General features: G+C 31.5%; 1 protein-coding gene across 1 annotated transcript; it reads left to right on the top strand.

The window, feature by feature from the left end:
- The first annotated feature begins 7,498 nt into the window (after positions 1-7,498).
- LOC137927248 (uncharacterized) lies at positions 7,499-13,818 on the top strand. The gene is made up of 8 exons (XM_068771027.1): positions 7,499-7,545; positions 7,906-7,972; positions 9,324-9,365; positions 10,246-10,287; positions 11,914-11,940; positions 12,114-12,158; positions 13,302-13,343; positions 13,760-13,818. Exons 1-8 carry the CDS (start codon positions 7,507-7,509, stop codon positions 13,816-13,818), a joined length of 363 nt encoding a protein of 120 aa, XP_068627128.1. The 5' UTR covers positions 7,499-7,506.
- The last annotated feature ends 5,463 nt before the right edge of the window (positions 13,819-19,281 follow it).

The raw sequence follows: 19,281 nt of genomic DNA, 5'->3' as shown, positions 1-19,281 counted from the left end.
AAGTACATTGACGTAAAAAGCCAAGCTTGCTTGAATCACAGCAGCCATTTTTTCTGACCAATGTATGACCACTGACATTTCCACTTCCACAATGCGCTATATTATTACTTCTATTCGTGAAGGAGATCCGTCTTCTTTTATAATTAGATCTTCCTAAAAAATTCCATCCTTCTATATTGTCTTAAATTCTTTTAGAATAACGGCGAGGCCGTTAGGCGACATCCATCCGTAGTCATAATTTGAAAACCTTCAATTTTTCACAATAATTAATGATCTTTTTAATATTATTATTAATCTTCAGCAATGTATAAAGAAAGGTATTCTAATACACTTTCCTCTTAAAATAGCGTCTGTCTTATGATACTTCCTTTCAACAAAATATTTAGTTAAAATTAAAGTGTCTGTACCTATTAAAATAACCTCTATTTGCTCCATGCATATGAATATACATACAAAGTAAGAAAAGAACCAATATTTAGCCACTTCCGCACATGCAGTGGTAGTCGTGCAACAAAGTGCACCGCCGGTCAGCCCGCTGATAAATGCGCATGCGGCAAACAATGCGAATTACACAACTGCCACCGTTAAATCACTCAACACGTGTTTCACCCCTCCACGGGGCATCTTCAGGAGTTATGTTACACCGATTAGTGTCAAACACAGAGAGAGCAGATACATATACCAAAATAAAATTTTTGTCTGCTTGTCTGTCTGTGTGCTCCAGCTAATGTCTGGACCGATTTTGACAGGACTTCTACTGACAGATATCTGTTGTAATAAAGAGTAACTTAGGTTACTTTGATTCTAATGAAAATTCAGAAACGGAAAAAAAAACAATGTTTTTTTAATAAATCGGACGAGGTCGCGAGCACAGCTAGTATTATTAATAATTTTAATATTTTGCAGCCGCCGAAATGCTAACGGATAGGATTGAAAAGACCTTGAAGGGTTTGTATTAGTTTTTTTTTTTTTTTATAATAATACTCTTTCGTTTCATGTACGAAATACAGTCTTTAAAAAATTTTAACAATACAGGTTGATTGGTTACAAATGTAAAAGCTTAAAGTGATGAATGTATAGCTTATTTTCTATCAATTAATATATGGTACACCCTATATAAGATCAATGACTTAAGATAACAATAAATTCCGTTGTCACAATTCTGATTGCTACATATTTAAATTAATTATTGTTTAGTTTTCTCCGGACTTTGAATTGCAAGAGGTTATTGGCATGGTGTTTTCATTTCGTGATCACTTTATACAGGGTGATACGAAATAAGTGTAAAAGCTACAAAGTATTTTTGAATAATAAGCAATACAACCTATAACTTTGTATATTTTAGACTAAGCAGTTAATACAGAATGATTAGAAACAGTCTGTTAATAATAAATAAATTCTTTAAAGACTGTTGCTTACAAATGAGCTAATTGTTCATATTTATAAAGATATTATATAGCATATATATAAGATATTACTTTGGAGAGTGCTCGAAGGCTGTTTTCAAACTTGAACCATCTCCATTCTTTTATCGGACTACTAGGCGCAGGCAAAAGTTTCATCCATACGTTGTTGACATACCCAAAAGTCGAACTAAACGGTTTGACAGCTCGTTTTTGGTGAGAGTCGCCAAGATTTGGAACGACCTGCCTGGGTCTATTTTTCCTGAGAAGTTGAACTCTGGAGCCTTTAAGAGTAGAGTGAACAGATTTCTTTTGGATGTGCGTGTACCACCTTTGTATTCATCTACACTTTCCATCAGGTGATATGGAAGATAAACGCCTATTCCTTTACAACTATATGAAAAATTACATTTTTAATCTGGTATATTGATAGAACCTAAACCATAGCTGGATAGACATAACTAACAGGTTTTCTTTGTTACAGAATTGGCTGAAAAGGTTGAAAAGATCGTCGAGAAAATCACTGAAAAGGCTTAAATCGCGTTCCAAACAGTAACGTTGTATTTATTCTAATTTATTCCGAATAAAGCATACCGCAATAAACCTTTCTTTTTAATTTACTAATCCTTTTATTAAAAACTGTATTAAAAGTATATCCGGTTGTCAGCTGTTTTCCTAGTGAGTGGAAAAACGGCGACCAGGAGGCCGTAGCGCAATGTGCAGACGGAATACACAGATGGCGTGACAATCGCGCACAAATTTTACAAAAAAAACATCACGATTTTCAGTAGTAAGGCATAGGGCACATTACGAGAAAAAAATATTTGTTTAAAATATCATTATTTACCATAACTTCAGTCTACCAGTTCTGATAATATATTATTTTATTTAATATTCTTTATTGTACACATTAGGATACATTTAAATAGTTATATAATAATAAACAAAAGAGTACAACAGGCGATCGTATCACACGAGGCAATCTCTTACAGACAACCATAGTATGGAAAAGGTAGAAGTATAAATAATGGGTAGTTGACATGTAGAACATAATACATACATATGTAAGTAAATACCATATATATTTATTATAAATAAAATATTATACAATAATAAATAAAAATATTAAACTGATTTGGATCACACTTACCTCAGAAAGAATAAAGGAACAAAGGAAGAAAAAGAAACCAATCAACGGATAAATAAGCTACATCGATGACAAACTTCATTAATATTACTCTTGAACAAACACACAGCTGCTGCACCATAACCCAGGTCTCTTCAGGGTCAGAGGGAATAAGTACTGAGTCTGTGGACTTCACCTTCGACCATATTGTCGCTTTCCATGCGAGTTGGTAGACAAACGCAGACAAGAATCCGTTAATACAAAAACAGCAACCAAAGTCATACATATATCGACAGAAAGCGTCAAATCTAAACATTAAATTTTCCTCAGTTATTGCAAAAGAATTATACAATATGCAATAGAAAAAAATAAAAGTTAGGCATCAACAAACAAAAACAAAAACAAAAAAGATATGTAAAAATAAATAATATTAAACTGTGATAAAGATAAAGATAAAAATGTGATACAACAAAACTAGAAATTAAGAAAATGTAAAATGAAAAGAGGATGAAAGAATGGTAAAACAGAGCAAAAGGGAAAGAAAGCAGACTTGTGGTATAAAAGAACAGAATGAAAGATTATGTGAAGAATAAAAGAGAAGAGAATGAAAATAAAATAATTAAGTGAATAAATTAAATGCTAATAAAGTCCCTATCCCACCATAATTAGGGGTACGAGAGGCCCCCAATAGCGGGGGTCATAAAAAAAAAACATTAAATTTAGGTCTCTAATAATGACGTTCTTTGACGAGAGTTGCTCTTATTATAAGAATAGGTTATAACAAACCTAATAGGATTTTATTTTGATCACATTTCAAAGTCGCATAAATACAATAATTATTAATTCATTTTAGTTTTATATAATCTGAGTAATGGCGGACTTATTGCTTATTATGCAATATCTACAGTTAATATAATGCGGTGCAGAGATACCTGTTAACAGATATCTAAATGTTATATCAACATTAATTATTTAAATAAAAATAGGCTATATATGTAAACACTATGCTCATTGTATAATTATTTATAAAGAGATATTTAAATAGGAAGATATGATATACACATATATATTCTCATATTTTGTTTATATTAAATCATTGATTGTGAATATTTCTGATCACCAAATTGTTTACCGGAGCTGAAGCAAAGAAAATTATATTTTTAAGAAACCAATCTGAATATGCAACGCAAAATTGAAATCCACTCTACTATAAATATGTTAATCGCATCGATAATATTTAAAATGGTTCATAAAGTGCATCTGTTTTAAATAGAAAATTCGATAAATAATTGACCATGTTGAAAATATAATCTATTGCCTCTCGTAATTCAACGTGAGCTAGGCGACTACATTTTTCTTAATAAAAATTCTCAAAGATGAAATTTATTGTTCCGAACTATTAAATAAGCTCTATATAAATATCTCATTTCAATAATCAATTTAATATAAGTTTTACGACACTGTTGAATATACCACAAGCGTATTCGTATTATAGGCAAAACAATTATATTATTAGTGCAAATGCAAGTAAAATAAAATGTTTCAAGAGAGTAATTATCTAGGGCCTAGTTTACCATCATATATATATATATATATATATATATATATATATAAATATATATATATATATATATTTATATAAATATATATATATATATATATATATATATATATATTTATATATATATACACACACAGTTACACAGTTATATATAGCTCCTGATTATAAGCAGAGTTGTAAGAGTGCTAGAAGTGAACTTGCAGCTCTAACAATCAACTGTTTAATGTAATAATATTAAATCAAAGTAAATAAATAAAAACACTAAAATTATTTCTTAATGACAAAATTGCAGTACTTTATTTTTGATCCAAAATTGTAATAATTTCTTTATACATCTTACAATTCATTTATACAATGATTATAATAATACTATCAGTGCCCGCGACTTCGCCCGCGTGGAATTTAATTAAAAAGATATTTTCGTTTAACAATTTTTATTACATCAGCTACTTGCCAATATAAGACTCGTCAAAATCGGTCCAGTCATTTCAGAGATAAGCTTGAACAAACAGGCAGACATACAAGAATTAAATAAAAATGTAATTTTGGTATATTTATTTAAACGGATATAGTAAAAGGTGATTATTTTAATATCACAAACAGACACTCCAACTTTATTTATTTATATAAATAACACTTCTTTGTAAGATGGTATTATATAAAAACTAAATTGCGTTTCTGAAAAACATAAGAAACAATATGCAAAAATCTTATCTTCAGGGTTCTTGTAATTTTCAACTGATCATGAAAACTTCTCAGTTTACCCTCTAATTGTTTTTTTTACCAAAAGTAAACTGTCTGCTGTGATAAAGTCTAGAATGTCCGATGATAACTCGGAAATTCAATAAAAAAAAACGCGTATAGTGGTTTTCTTTACACGTATATATATCTATGTATATAAACTAGTTGAGATAGAACACGCTGGGTGTTTCGGAGTCGAGGGAGTTTAGGGTGGGGGCCCTAAACTCCCACTAGCTTTGGCGACTCTGAGGCGGACGATGGTTCGACGTGTCTCGAACAATCGTGATAGCACCACGAGGGTTTCGGGGGTAGCGTATACACACATACCCCGGGACGAGCTATCGAAAAATAGCACGGCGCGAGGGAAGACCGCGTGGCGATCCCTGACCGGGAGATACCGCGGTCCCCCGTATAGCGCAGAGAGCGGTTTTAATGGGTAGGAATCCCACATACCCCTGTCCTCCCCCCAGAGACAGGGCATCTTGAACACCTGAAGATTTCCCCCACCGAAAAAAAAAAGAACACGCTGGGTGCAGGACCCTTCCAACCGGTCCAATGTAAATCCGGACGTACGGTTAAAATGATAAATACCAATAAATTTAATTTTAATATAACACTGATGTTAGAGGGCAGACGAAATTTTTACATAGAAAACTATTATATTGAGATAGCTATTATATTGGCGATTTCTCTACGAATTATCGACAAAAATGAGGAGACAAGTTGAAGTAGCAGCAGGCAAGCTTCATTGCCTGCGGACCTGATAGCCGCTTAGGCCTCAAGCTTTTGGAGTGATGACCACGACCACCAGCTAGACCAGCTCTGAACATCTGCTCGTAAGATGGACAGGCGACTTAGTAAAGAATGTCGGAAGACTAAATATAGTAAATCAATTATTTTTAAATGTTTTGATAAGTATTTTCAAGTAAATAAATACGTATTCATAAATGTCATTGTAATATTAACTTACAAATAATTTTTAACAAAAACTGACACCTGTCAAATTTGGCGCCAAAAGTTTGACACATTTGTACATAGTACCAAAGATGTAAATAAGAAATAAAAATAAAATGATAAGCGAATTATATTGTTTTATATATTTATTTTAGGACGTCGTTGAGATATATTAAGACACTTAATTTTTTATCTATCCTAATTTTATTCTATTTACAAATGTAGCTGTGTTATAGATGTACCGAATATCAGCCCTAAATTTATAACACATAAATGTTCGAAATTTGAAAATAGATTCTACTAAAATGAACCTAATTAATAGTACTTATAATATATACTTATTTCATTAAATTTAAATTAAGTAAAACAACAAATATATAAACTCCACTAATACTGTCATATTTATTTTGGCTTCTACACCTTTGATCCTAGTGGACAATCGTTTGAGCCAAATCAAAACCAGAAAATATTTTTTTTTTCATTACATCAGATTTACATTCTAATATATAAAAATGTAACCTTTAACCGTCTATTCATATATTTCAAAAGGCATAAAAGCTAACTTCCAAATTATATTTAAAAACCTCGTCGTTCAGATAGACAACGGGGCCACGCGGTTTTCTTCCATGTGCGTTTTGCTTATATCCCAACGCTGGACCCTCGCCTCCAAGAGTGAAGTTTGATTTTTAAGGAGAACAATTCGAAAATATATTAGACATGTGTTTAATCCTTTTGATCCTGGCCATTTGAATACTATGCTATATTTCTATGTCGAATTTAATTTAAAAACCAAATTTGGAATATTCTGGAATATTTGTGAATTTTACATTAAGGGCATAAAGATTTTAGAAATGCTAAGGTTGGGCATGGTACCAAAAGGGTTGAGAAACACTGACTTTTAACACGTTCACTGCGGGCCCAATTTTAAAGAACTTTCAGCTGGTGCGGCTGAGGTCGAATCAGCCTCAAGCTGAACTTCCTAATAGTGCGGTTGAGGCCTTTTCTGCCTCATGTTCATCAATATTTTTTTACAATATTGAGTCAATGCTTCGAAGACATAAAGAAAGCTATATTTGTCTTTGTCATACCTCATACGGTTGAGTGTAAACAGCCGCCGCACTAGAGAGAAAACACGAGTTTTACGCGCCGCACCAGTGCAAAGTCCTACCATGAGGCAGAATCGACCTCAAGACGCAGTGAACGTGTTAATGGTTAAGTAAGAGATGACTCACATATGAGCCGCGTGGCATATTTGAAAATATTTGACCATTTTGAACAACACAAACTTTGATTTTCAAAATCCCGGAGAGTGAAGTATAAAATGAGTGAAACATAAACTATATATGACTTATATTATTAAATTTATATTGGTTTTAATTAGCTCCGAATTGAAAGGTAAAAGTGTAACCGTTACAAATCTTTTTCTTTAAAAAATTCTGAACAATTAAATTCATATTAAATAAAATATTTATATATACCAAATAAATACAGAATTGTGTATGTATATATAAAATATTAATTGTTGGTATTAATTCAAAATTGATATAGCATATCACGATTATGTTGTTTTTATGAAATTGATAAAATTTTATGTGAAATTTAATTATCGTTTTTCTGTATATATAGAATGTTTTTTTCAACTGAAACTATGTTCTGAACAAACACGCGCCTTGCGTTATTCAGTATTTTCTCCACAGCAGTCAAAACAAACAATCAACAAAATGGTGAAAGCTTTATTTACGGGATCCCTCGTCTTCTTGGTAAGTGTTTTATTTTATTCACTATTAAACCTATCAACCTTTTTCTTATTTAATCTGTGACGTATTCAGAACACACTTTTCGATTATTAAAGAACTTAACATAAAAGAGAAATTATTGTCGACTGTGCTAACACGAATCCTCAAACTTAATAAATAAGTATAATAATTTTTATAACTATTTAATTAAAGTCAATCAAGTCCAATGTATGAAGTCTACCCGGAAGTTGGATGGAATATAAAAGGGATTCCCCCTTTCATATTCCATGCAACTTCCGGGTATATCATTATCATTTTACGAAATAAAGATAACGATTTAAATTACTATTAGTTAGTAACTTTAATATATTTTCGTTTGTTCAGGTTGCCCTGGCTTTCTTCAGCCCAGTGGAGGGAGCAGCACGAGGATCCTCAAAGAAACGGGAACCCGGTGAGGATACTTTCTAAACACTTTACTTCTTTAGTTCATCAGAAGAGAATGCATGTCAGGTCCAAATGGTTCTCTTGGAATTCTGATGGAGACCTAAATCCAGGAGTAAACTGTTGGTCGCAGCAGTTCTTTCAGATGATTCTTGTCACAGTCTCCGATCTTTACAGTTTTCTATATGAAACTGTTGGCTAAAGCATAGTTCTTCTCAGCAGCTTTCAGAGCTTCACATATGATGATGAACGATGTCATCCATATGTTTATTTGTTTCAAGAATTTTTTATTTATTTCGGATAGAGAATCTACATATATAAAAGTACACAATTACCTCGCCATATCCCCTTATCTCCCCCACCCCCCCCCCCTTTCAATTAAATCGGTAAAGTCCTTCGTTGTTGGTAGAACAACAGATACCCACAGGCAGTATAACATTGTCCACCAGTGATAGCAATATCACGACACACACGTGCGTGTATATACGGATGTGACTCAAGACGCGATCGCGAGGTTCACTAGTGTTGCGAATACAGCAACCGCTGAACATACTGGCGCAACAACCTGATGATGCCAATATGGAATAAGGATGAGGAAGTGATCGCATGAAACGTAATTTTTTAACTGGACATTGTTATGGAATCGTTAAAATAGATTGAAAGACGCACTTTTTTACTTAAACAGTGTAACAATTAAGAACGTGAGCAAAAGTAAATGTAAAAACAAAGGCACGGGCGCTAATGTAAATGGAACATATATCCTAATAATAATAAAAAATCCATTAAGTCCTTCTTAGGTGGTATCGCCAAAAGAAATAGGGATTTATATGTGTATATATATATAAAATTTCCATTTGATTTTCCATTCCATGGCTTGACCGATTTTTACCAAATTTAATATGCGTATTCAGTAGGTCTGACAATCAGCTACTATCTATTTTCCATACCCCTAAGTGATAAGGGTTGTTCACCCTTAATTTTTTTTTGACGAAATTTTTGGTTTTTATTTTTTTATAATGTGGCATTAAAAATACATACAACCCTAAATTTTCACCCCTCAACATCAACTCTTTCATTTTTTTACAAAACAACGTTTACGGGATCAGCTAATATATATATAGATTTTTATTGTTAAGTTTCGGTGTTGAAACGACCTATTGCGGTTCAGTGCGAATATATAAATGTCATATATTTCTTAATTTTACACATCCCGGGATTTATTTCAACATTTGTGAGCATCCTAACACTGAAAATGTCTTTCAATAATCGTATATTCAAACGTTTCCTTAGTCAAAGAGACATCTAACAAGATACTAGGTCTGTACAAAAGTTCGTTTAATAAAAAACATTTTTATTTCCAGTCGACATCGCAAAGACTCTAGAGAACTTGAGCAAGGAAATAAGTAAGCATTCATTTTATTTACTATATCTATACAATTCTAACCAACATATACACTCACACAACATATAAATTCCAAATACACTTTGTGCACAAAATCAAACATAACAAAGATTTTTTTTAAATATAAGATATTTTTATTAAATTATATCGAATTGATTTATTAAACAATATATACAGGTAGCTTCAAAAAAAAACTTTCTTAGCTATATAAACATTTCAGTAACATTTTAAAATTTTTTGTCTAAGTCTAAAATAATTTAAGCAGTCATCACTTGATTCTAACTTATCACTGTCTGAAGAATTATAAAAAAACTGAAGCAGGAAGACTTTTCACCGATCTAATGCAATAATTTCCATCATCGTTAATTTTAAAATCAAAATTTAACAATGAATTTTATTAAAATCATTAAAGTTTTTATTGTAATAAACAGAATAAGGTTAGCAATTATAAATAAGGAAATTTACTATGCAAATATTAATTTCTAATACGTATATATATGGATTTAAAAATTGACCATCACACTTTTACAAAATGGCGGGAATTTTTGGTAATGTCATTATAGAGTTATATGTCTGCAATTTATTTAATTTCCTTTATCAGGAATTTACCTTTAACATAACTCTGAATAAAAATGAGGAGATATGTAAAGGAACATAAGAACTCGACATAGTCAGAAGACAGTGGATGTAGGAAGCTTCTAACCGGACCTATTTCAAATCTTTAGAAGGAAGTCCACCAGTGGACATCCTGCCGCTGAAAATATGATAATAATAGTTTGATATTCATAAATAAAGTTATATTATTTTACAAAACTTTAGTGAAAATCAAGCTTAACAAACGAAAATCATTTAAATTGTTAATTAAATTTTATCATTAACAGATAAGATCCTCCAGGAGGCTGAAGAGAAGGCAACCAAGACTGGTAATTATTCTATTTATTTAACCATACGTTTATTTTAAACAATTTAATTATTATTTATTTTAATGTCATCATTATCTATATACGACACGTATAAAAAGTATATCTTCGTGATGTTCTGTAATATTTTTATTTAATCTAATGGCTGAAAATAATGACCAGTGTGCAAAACGTAATTTGTGAATGTGAGACAGATATACCTATTAGTGAGACAGAATACAGTTTCATTTATAAATATATCTACTAGAAATTCGTTGAAGACGCTTTCGTATAATAATCATATTAACAAATATGTTTCTGTCCATATGATCTCTTTTAATGTTGGTTTATGAATGGGAAATAAAATATAAGAATAGGTAAAATGTTGACTTGTTATAGAAAACGCTTTGTAATAGAGAAACATCTTTATCAAAATACCGCAATGCATGAAGGCGAAGGTCTTTGACCATTGTGTGTTACCGGTGATGACTTGCGGAACCCAGACGTGATCACTTGAGCTCGGGCTGAGGTCTTTCGACTCTCCCTACCGACCGGGAGGCACGAGTTCATTGCTGGTTTTTTAAGCCAGAAAAGGCGCTCACTAGCTTCTTCTATGGGCTGCTGTCGAGCCCCCGGTGATTGCTGCCCAAACTCGTCACCTTGGCATTCACCATTTACCATCAATTCGGCACAATGCGTTTTACGCTTGGAGAGTAAGGGGACTTTGGGCGCTCTCCGCGGTCCGTGATGATTATAAACCACGTCTACTAAGGACGGTGGCATCATGATGGTGTACGCTGAAGGTTGGCCTCATAATAAGGATCTAAGTTTCGCTGCGAAAACAAATCAGAAATGAGAAAATTCGCAGAAGTTCACTGTCGTTGTCACGTAGTTCAAAGTATCGCTTGGGCAGACTATGGTTGTTGGGTCAAAAGGTGCTAAAGTCTAGATTAGGCGGATCCACGGCATAGTAAAAGTCGCGTGAAGTCGAATGAATGCTGTCAAAGATTGGTCATCCTAGTAACTTTAGGAGGAAGTCTATGCTTCGCTGTAGCTATCAGTCGGTTAAAAAGAGAAAAAAAGAGTCAGTTCGAACTCTTCTAAAATGACATCTCGTCTCATCTCAACTGAATGAAATCAATTAGTAGTCGTTTTTCATTCAATCGTTCATTTTAGTTCATTCAATATAATTCATTCAATGTAATATACAGTATGATTGATTATAAGTGTGTAAACATTAAAAAGGTAAAATATACCTCGTTTACTTAATAAAAAGCCTTATATCTTTTACATCTATTTCCAATTATACAGTTTAAAGTGATCACACTGAAACTTCATTACAAATTCTGCAAGGACAAATATTAAACAATAATGTATTATATTAATGCGAATTTTAAAAATAGTTTTTATTATATTACATTTTTTATATATCTTAAATATTTCATATTTATAGTATGCGTTTATTGACAGATAAGATACATTCACTCAATTTAATGTTTAGATTACCAAATATATTTTAAATAATATTTCGTACATTTAGAAAGTTGAATCTCTTACTAAATCCGGGTCTACTTCATACTACACCGATATAAGGCATAGTCCACACAATCATGATTGAATATTAAAATTAAAAAAAAAATCGTTTTTCAGCCAAGGCTATTGCGGAGAAAGCTGGAGGTATGTGTTTACAATTAAATCAAAAATAAATTCTAATTAATTTTTATATATTCGTACACTTACAAAATGGAATAATGATTTTGAAATAGGAAACATTTTATAAATGGATTTTACTGTAGTGTTCTATATTTGAATCTACACGCGTTTAAATTTATGACATAATTTTCTTACAGAGGAAATTAAACGCGCCGTGAAGGACGTCCACGATATATTAGAAGGTAAATATATCGTATTATCGCATATGTGATTGTACATTTGTATTTATTTACAATGGTGGCACTTATGATAATTTTAATATTATTATTTGAGCGATGGTAGCTCAGCGGTGGAGGTGTGAGGATTGCGACAGTATGTCGATCGTTCGATTCCCGGGATACAATCTTATGGCCACTTCACACATAAAAGTTTGCTGGGGATGGGCAGCAGCTTCCTATGCTTGCGATGACACCACACTGCGATCGCCATACGTAGCAATTATGGTATATCCCCCCATAGATATCTTTGGAGGAAATCTATACCATACGTTGATCTATCAATCGGCTAATATCTAAATATACTACTCAAAACAAAATAGGGCCCACCATCATTTTGCCCCTTAATTTATGTGCATACATGATTATAAATTTTTACAATTAGTCGATGTTGAATTAGGGTTTTACACATTAAGTTAATACAAAATAACGTTTGAATTGTTTAATTTTATTGCAATACACTCAAATACACGTTTTTAGAGAAAATGAGCACTAAGTAGACTGTCAATAAAAAGTTTTATAGTCACTGTTAGTTTTTAATAAACTTGCCGGGAGCTTTTCTTTAGTATCGAGTAGGACCTCCTTTGCTCCGTATGCACTCTCTGAGCCTATCTGGAACACTCTCAATCAGATGAGTGATGTTTTGGTCGGGTATTCGTTCCCAATTTATATAAATACGCTATATCCATAAATTTGATAGATAATCATTATATTGAGGGATTCTTTCTAGGACTCGATGAAGTCAGGTCTTAGAAACAAGTAGTTTTTTTTTCTTCTGAAAATTTTAAATAGCCCCCTTTTTGTTTCGTCTCGTTTAACTTCTATCATGCGTGGATACGTTCTTTATTTAAATAATATTTTTTCTCATCCTTAGTCCTTTTCAATGTCTTTCATTATCTCTAATTATCTTCACAATATCTCTCGTTACTTTCCATACTTTCCGTACGTCGCATCACTTTCTTTGTCTTCCTCCAGGGTTAATTATTTTTATTTCTTTATAATCTAGCCTTCATATATTTCTTTAGTATTTAAATTGTGTATGAACAATTGCTAGGATTATCTTTAATATGTTTGTCTGTGTAATAATTATTTTTTTTTCTTAATTCACAGCCGCCGAGAAGATCAATACCAATGTGTCTAAATTCATTGATGGTAAGTAACAATATATGATTATTTCTACACATACACATACACACATTTAACAATTAAGTCGTTTCCGGGCATAATTTCGAAAGAAATCATCGCCGAAAAGTCATTCACAAGCCCCTTGCAAGTATAATTCAATAGATATTAATGTATCAAAGAAAAATGTGTAATACAGACCCTGGTCTGCCTCCTGTTCAAGCCTTGATAGGGATTGAACAGGAGACTCCAAAGACGACGCCATATTAAAAAAAAATGTGAAATTTTAAAGTTTAAATATTTATTGTTAATCTGTAAGCTTGCCTGAAACTATAGTATATATAATAATAATAATAAAACTGTTCAATTAATGTGATTACGGTAATACATTATACTAAATAATGAACATATATCTTTTCACTAAGTAATATATTATTTTTTTACAGAACTGAGCAAGACTATTGAAAAGGTCGTGGATGAAATAGTCGGTAAAAAACCAGAATAATAATGTATTTACATTATCTGTGTGATACTTGAATAAAATTTGAAAATAGAACAGTCGTTTGTTTTAATGAAAGAGACCAAAGAGTGTTTATATTTTACAAAGTAAGAAATCGACAGCTTGAAAGCTAGTTATTCACTGAGAGATGTTTTTTTTAAATATGTATTCTATTTGTTGCAAAAATTTATATACTTATATTAAAAATAATGACATAAATGTAAACACACAAGGCCTTAATTTCGTGTTCAAGTTAAAAATGCTTCATGTGTCTAAGTGTACACATATATGATATAGTTCCACAAGATATCTTAGACATTCCTTTTCGTTGTTTTAAATCTAGATTTAAAAATAAGTCATTAAATAAATTTTATTACACCATTCAAGAGTTTTTAGTTGATCTAAATGTATGGAACTAGGTTAGTTGACTCATTTACACTGTTAAAATTATAATATACACATCGAACATTGTTAAATTTGATTTAAAAAGAGCAACTGTTGAATTTCTCTCCTGCTCTTTTCAACAGATTAGCGTTCCATGCCGGTCGTAGCTTACTACTTACTTGAAAATTCAAAAATGCGTGTAAATATCTACTTGAATAAAGATATTTGGAATTTATATTTACCTATACATGTGATGCTTTTTAGATTTTATAATTACGTTGCTAGGCCCTCTCTTCTGTCACTATAAACACCTATCAGAGTAGTTACAATCTAGTAAAAAAACTAGTAAGTTGAAATGGTAGTAGGCAGTTCGCAGAACGCCAAGAACAGATGGTGTGGTCGTAAGATATTGGAGTGAGACTAAAAACCGACAAGCGCAGTGTACAATTTCCTCCCAACGCTGGGCGCAAAAAAACTCTGGGCTTACCCGCTGTCATTGGACCTCTTACGGTTTAAGTACACCTTTCCCCTGATTTACACGGTACTTGTTTTACACGTTTTCGCTTTTACACGGTTTTCCAAATAAGTTTCTTTTTTGTTTTTTTAACCGATTTTTTTACCATCTCTCATGATGTAAATATTTCTGCTTCAAACATCGAATCGGCACAAATAACTTCGAGTGATGAAAGTGAATTCGAACCTTCGATTCCGAAAAAAAGAATGAGAGTAATTTCTTTTTTGTTCTTCTGTTTAATGTATATTGTAATTAAATTAAAAAAAAAAACAGTTTTTCCGTGATATATTAAATATTTTAACTTGTCAGTGCATTTTATTTTTATTTTTATGTACACCTAAAATTATTGAAAAAAATCACAACTATTAAATAGCAAAATTATACGTTTTCTGCGAGTTATTCGATTTACACGGTTTTGACTTGAAAATTTTTAATTTTTCGATTTACACGTTTTTCTCAGGAACGTATCTACCGTGTAAATCGGGAGATAGGTGTATACACAATTATTATCAGAAAATAGCTGAACGAACATATGTTATCATGTCTTAACTACAGATATTCAATTTGAACCTCAAAGTGAACTATCAAATGCGCAAAGTCTCAAATGCCTTTATATTATCTGAAGTTTTTAATTTTTTTGCGCAATTATCTAACTTTTTTATTTCAATATTTTCACGTGAGAATCTTCTAGTATATATTAAATTACTTAAAATGGTGTTGTCTGTATAAAATATAAAGATTTAGACTTTTAGGAATATATTTAAGTATTAAAAATACCTAGCTTATTATAGTAAATGTTTTAAAAGAAAAAAATCTATATAATGCAACTCTAAGAACTATAAGCACATAATATAAAATGGAATTAAAGACTACCACTACATGTGCGGAAGTGGCTAAACATTGGTCCTTTTCTTACATAGTTACCTCCGGTTGTATATTTACTCCTGATCCGTCCTTTACTTTTATTCATTAATATCACTTTTTTAAAAAAAAAACAGCAAGAATAGGCAGCGACACGAATCTTCCTTCTATCTTCTTTCTTCTTTCGATCTCAGTAGTAGTAGCCTATTAACTGCCACTTAAACTTGCCTATTCGCTGAACTACATCGGTGTATTTAAAAAAAAAAAAACAATTAAATATTTGTCCTTTACAAGGTTTTGTCAACAAAATGTTAGAAGGAGACGAGATTTAAATATACCTAGTACAATTAGTACAAGAATGGTTTATATATTAAACGAAATGACATTTTTATTTCCCGCGTATGTATCTATTTATTCATGTTTTACTCACTTGGCATTTATAGTAATGACTTGTGTTTAAATAATGCCAAAATAGATCAGTTTCAAAGAAAACAGGATCATATTAAACTCGATTATAATGCTTACTTAAACCCCAATAGACTGAGACGAATTAAAATCGTTTTTCTATTCGTTCCTTTACTGTCATGTAGATGTTAAGATCTTTCTAGTTACTTTCATAAGAGTGACAGAGAAATAATATAATTCAAAGGTATTTCAAAGTCATATAAGTTTTTTGACTACATTATTATCATTTTTAAACATTTTTTCAGTCTTTTGGGTTTTCTCCGTGAGATCAAATCAACAATGACGAGTACCGTAGTCAAAAAAGTGAAGTAAATATTCCAGGATTGAAAAGTTTTTTTTTTATTGTTATGCAGTCGCTACTATCAAAAATTATGCGTCCGAGTTTGCCGTATTATGGATTGTCGCGACAACTCAAGTCAGGCCTCGCATTGGGGGAACTAGCTTCATGACGACGATATACCCTACGACAGGTAACTATGGAATCAGGCGTTACCTCGCGGAAGTCCATCCTAAGAAAAGGACTAATATTTAGCCACTTCCGCACATGCAGTGGTAGTCGTGCAATAAAATGCACCGCCCGCCAGCCCGCTGATAAATGCGTATGCGGCAAACAATGCGTATTACACAACTGCCACTGTCAAACGAAAGTGGCTAAATATTGGTCCTTTTCTTACTTAGGTAACTATGGATTTACAAGTTGAAGTGAGATTGTCACAAAGCGAACAGAATATATAGCCGATATGATATTTAGATTCTATTTTCAAAACCTCGAACCAGAGTCGACACAAAAGAGGTTTAAATGGCTTCTGTTATATGGGAACCTCGCGTACTAGCATTTTCTTTTTTTTTACTAATTCTTATCACATATTTTTTTATTCCTTTACTCTCCTTTTATTCGTCATATGATACATATAATATTTATATTTTTAGTATATGTAGATATTTAAATATATTTATTATGGTAAGTTTATAAATAATTATAATATGTAGTAGCCATTAATATATTTATATGAGGTGTTTTATTGATTCTTTTCTTTTATTGTTTTATTTATCGTATTTTATGATATTAACTAGTTTCACGTACTTTTTATTTATTTTTTCTTATTTATACTTTTTATTTATTAATTTATCTCTGCACCGCCCAAACGGTTGACTGGCAGATAAAGCCTTAGGCATTAAGTTCGCCGTTATTTAAAAATGTATAAATAGTATTTAAATAAAAATAAATAAATTATAAAGTTCTAAAAGATATCTAAGACCTTTCTTTTCTTAGTGTTAAATATAAAATTAATTGTTTATTATTAAATAATTCTTATTATAGCATTCAATAGTTTTTGGTTGATCTAAATGTGTGAAACTTAGTTTGTTGACTCATTTACATGGTTGTTATTATAATGCACACATATAGAATTGTTAAATTTCATTTAAAACAGCAACTGTTGAGTTTCTTGTCGGCTCTCAACAGATCAGTGTTCCAAGCCGGCGGCAGCTTGCTGTTTATAATGTTAAAATAATCGACGATTCAATAGCGCATGTAAATGTTTACACAAATGAAGATATTTTTGATGTGGGAAGCCTGTCCCCAACTGTGGACGCTTTGGTTCCCTCTCCTTTACCGTCAATATTTCTGTGCCGTAAATCTACACTGAAAACACTTGAAATGTCTCAGCATAGAATATTTTAAAGTCTTCAATACATTATATAGGAGTTTGAAAGTGATGTCATTTAAAAATCAAAATTATATGACATTCTAACGTGACTTAGATAATGTTTTATTAGTTCAAAGTAAAACACGATTATTTCACTTCTTTATTCAGTGTTTATTAAACGTACTCTTTTAAATACGTAATATATTTGTGATGATGAGAAAAATTAATTTGTGTGTATTCGTCGGTTTTATGGTAAGAATTTAAAAATTACTTTATACATTTCTTTATTAAATCCGTGAAAATATTTTTTCGCAAATACTATGCAATGAAATCTCTTCGGTCGTACTATATGTTATCTGGTTGATTTTGATGATCATTAAAAAGGTTATATATAACTACTAGCTGATCCCGCAAACGTTGTTTTGCAAAAAAAATTAACTTTGCAAAAAAAATAAGGGTTGATCGTAGAGGGGTGAAAATTTAGGTTTGTATGTATTTTTGTATGCTGTATCATAATAAAATAAAAAAAAAACAAAAAAATTGTCTAAATAATTAAAAATAAAATTTAGGGGTGGACCACCCTTATCACTTAGGGGTATGGAAAATAGATAGTAGCCGATTCTCAGACCTACTGAATACGTATATAAAATTTGGTAAAAATCGGTCAAGCCGTTTCGCAGGAGTTCAAGTTCGAACACCGTGACACGAGAATTTTATATATTAGAAGTAACAAGTTAGTAAAATCGTTTTCAACGTATTTGATTTTCATTTTGTCATAATTGGTCAATTTACTTATTTATTTACACTTTGTTGTACACCAAAACTATCTATAAAAAATGAAAAAAAAATGTAAAAAAAAATAATAGATAATAACTAAAAAAAACAATTCATACATAAAAAGGAAAACAAATAATTTATATAGTGGTACAAGGGTCGATCTCTACCATACAACCTCTGCATGGAGAGGGCAGTTTAAGGTGTACATACACATACAAATACATATATATATATATATATATATATATATATATATATATATATATATATATATGTATATTACTAAGAAAATTAAGTACATAATTAGTAATAAATAACAAATGCTTCACAATATCTTATTTTAGAAATTTAATAAAGAACACGTTTTAAAATTTGAATTTAAAAATGGAAAACATGCAACGAAAACCACGAAAAAAATTACGTTCATAGAACTATACCTTGCATGTTCAGAATTCGGTTTGATTCAATCTGTACTAAATTCTTCAGGCAGTGTCAGGTGAATGAATAGAAAGCTGCTAAAACAAGTTGTTCCGTTTTTTCATCAGAAGATCCTAATTTTGTATAGCAACAGCAACATCATACAGGCCGCTTCCAAACGGTCCTATTGTAAAAGAGGGGGGAATATGTCCAGCCTTGGACCCAAACGTTGATGATGAAGCTACGGTCGCTTAGGGAAACACTCTGAGGAGTGACTGAAAGTCCCAAGAGGGGACCAGAATGTTCTGATCATGGCAATATTAAATAAAATATTTTAATATTAAAAATTTAACGGCATGATATTAGACCAGAGTTACCCAAACTTTTTTGTGTCGTAGATCC

This window comes from Battus philenor, unplaced genomic scaffold (assembly GCF_028537555.1).
Source record: "Battus philenor isolate CCGP_79_NKW_IND1 unplaced genomic scaffold, ilBatPhil1.0.hap1 SCAF_30, whole genome shotgun sequence".
Taxonomy (NCBI): Eukaryota; Metazoa; Arthropoda; class Insecta; order Lepidoptera; family Papilionidae; genus Battus; species Battus philenor.
This window is presented reverse-complemented; position numbering and strand designations above follow the sequence as displayed.

Bases quoted from the DNA above. Each gene is read 5' to 3' on its own strand.
- LOC137927248 (XM_068771027.1), top strand. From the start codon at position 7,507: ATGGTGAAAGCTTTATTTACGGGATCCCTCGTCTTCTTG. The intron at 10,288-11,913 runs GTAATTATTCTA...ATCGTTTTTCAG, and splicing joins AGAGAAGGCAACCAAGACTG to CCAAGGCTATTGCGGAGAAA. The intron at 13,344-13,759 runs GTAAGTAACAAT...ATTTTTTTACAG, and splicing joins TGTGTCTAAATTCATTGATG to AACTGAGCAAGACTATTGAA.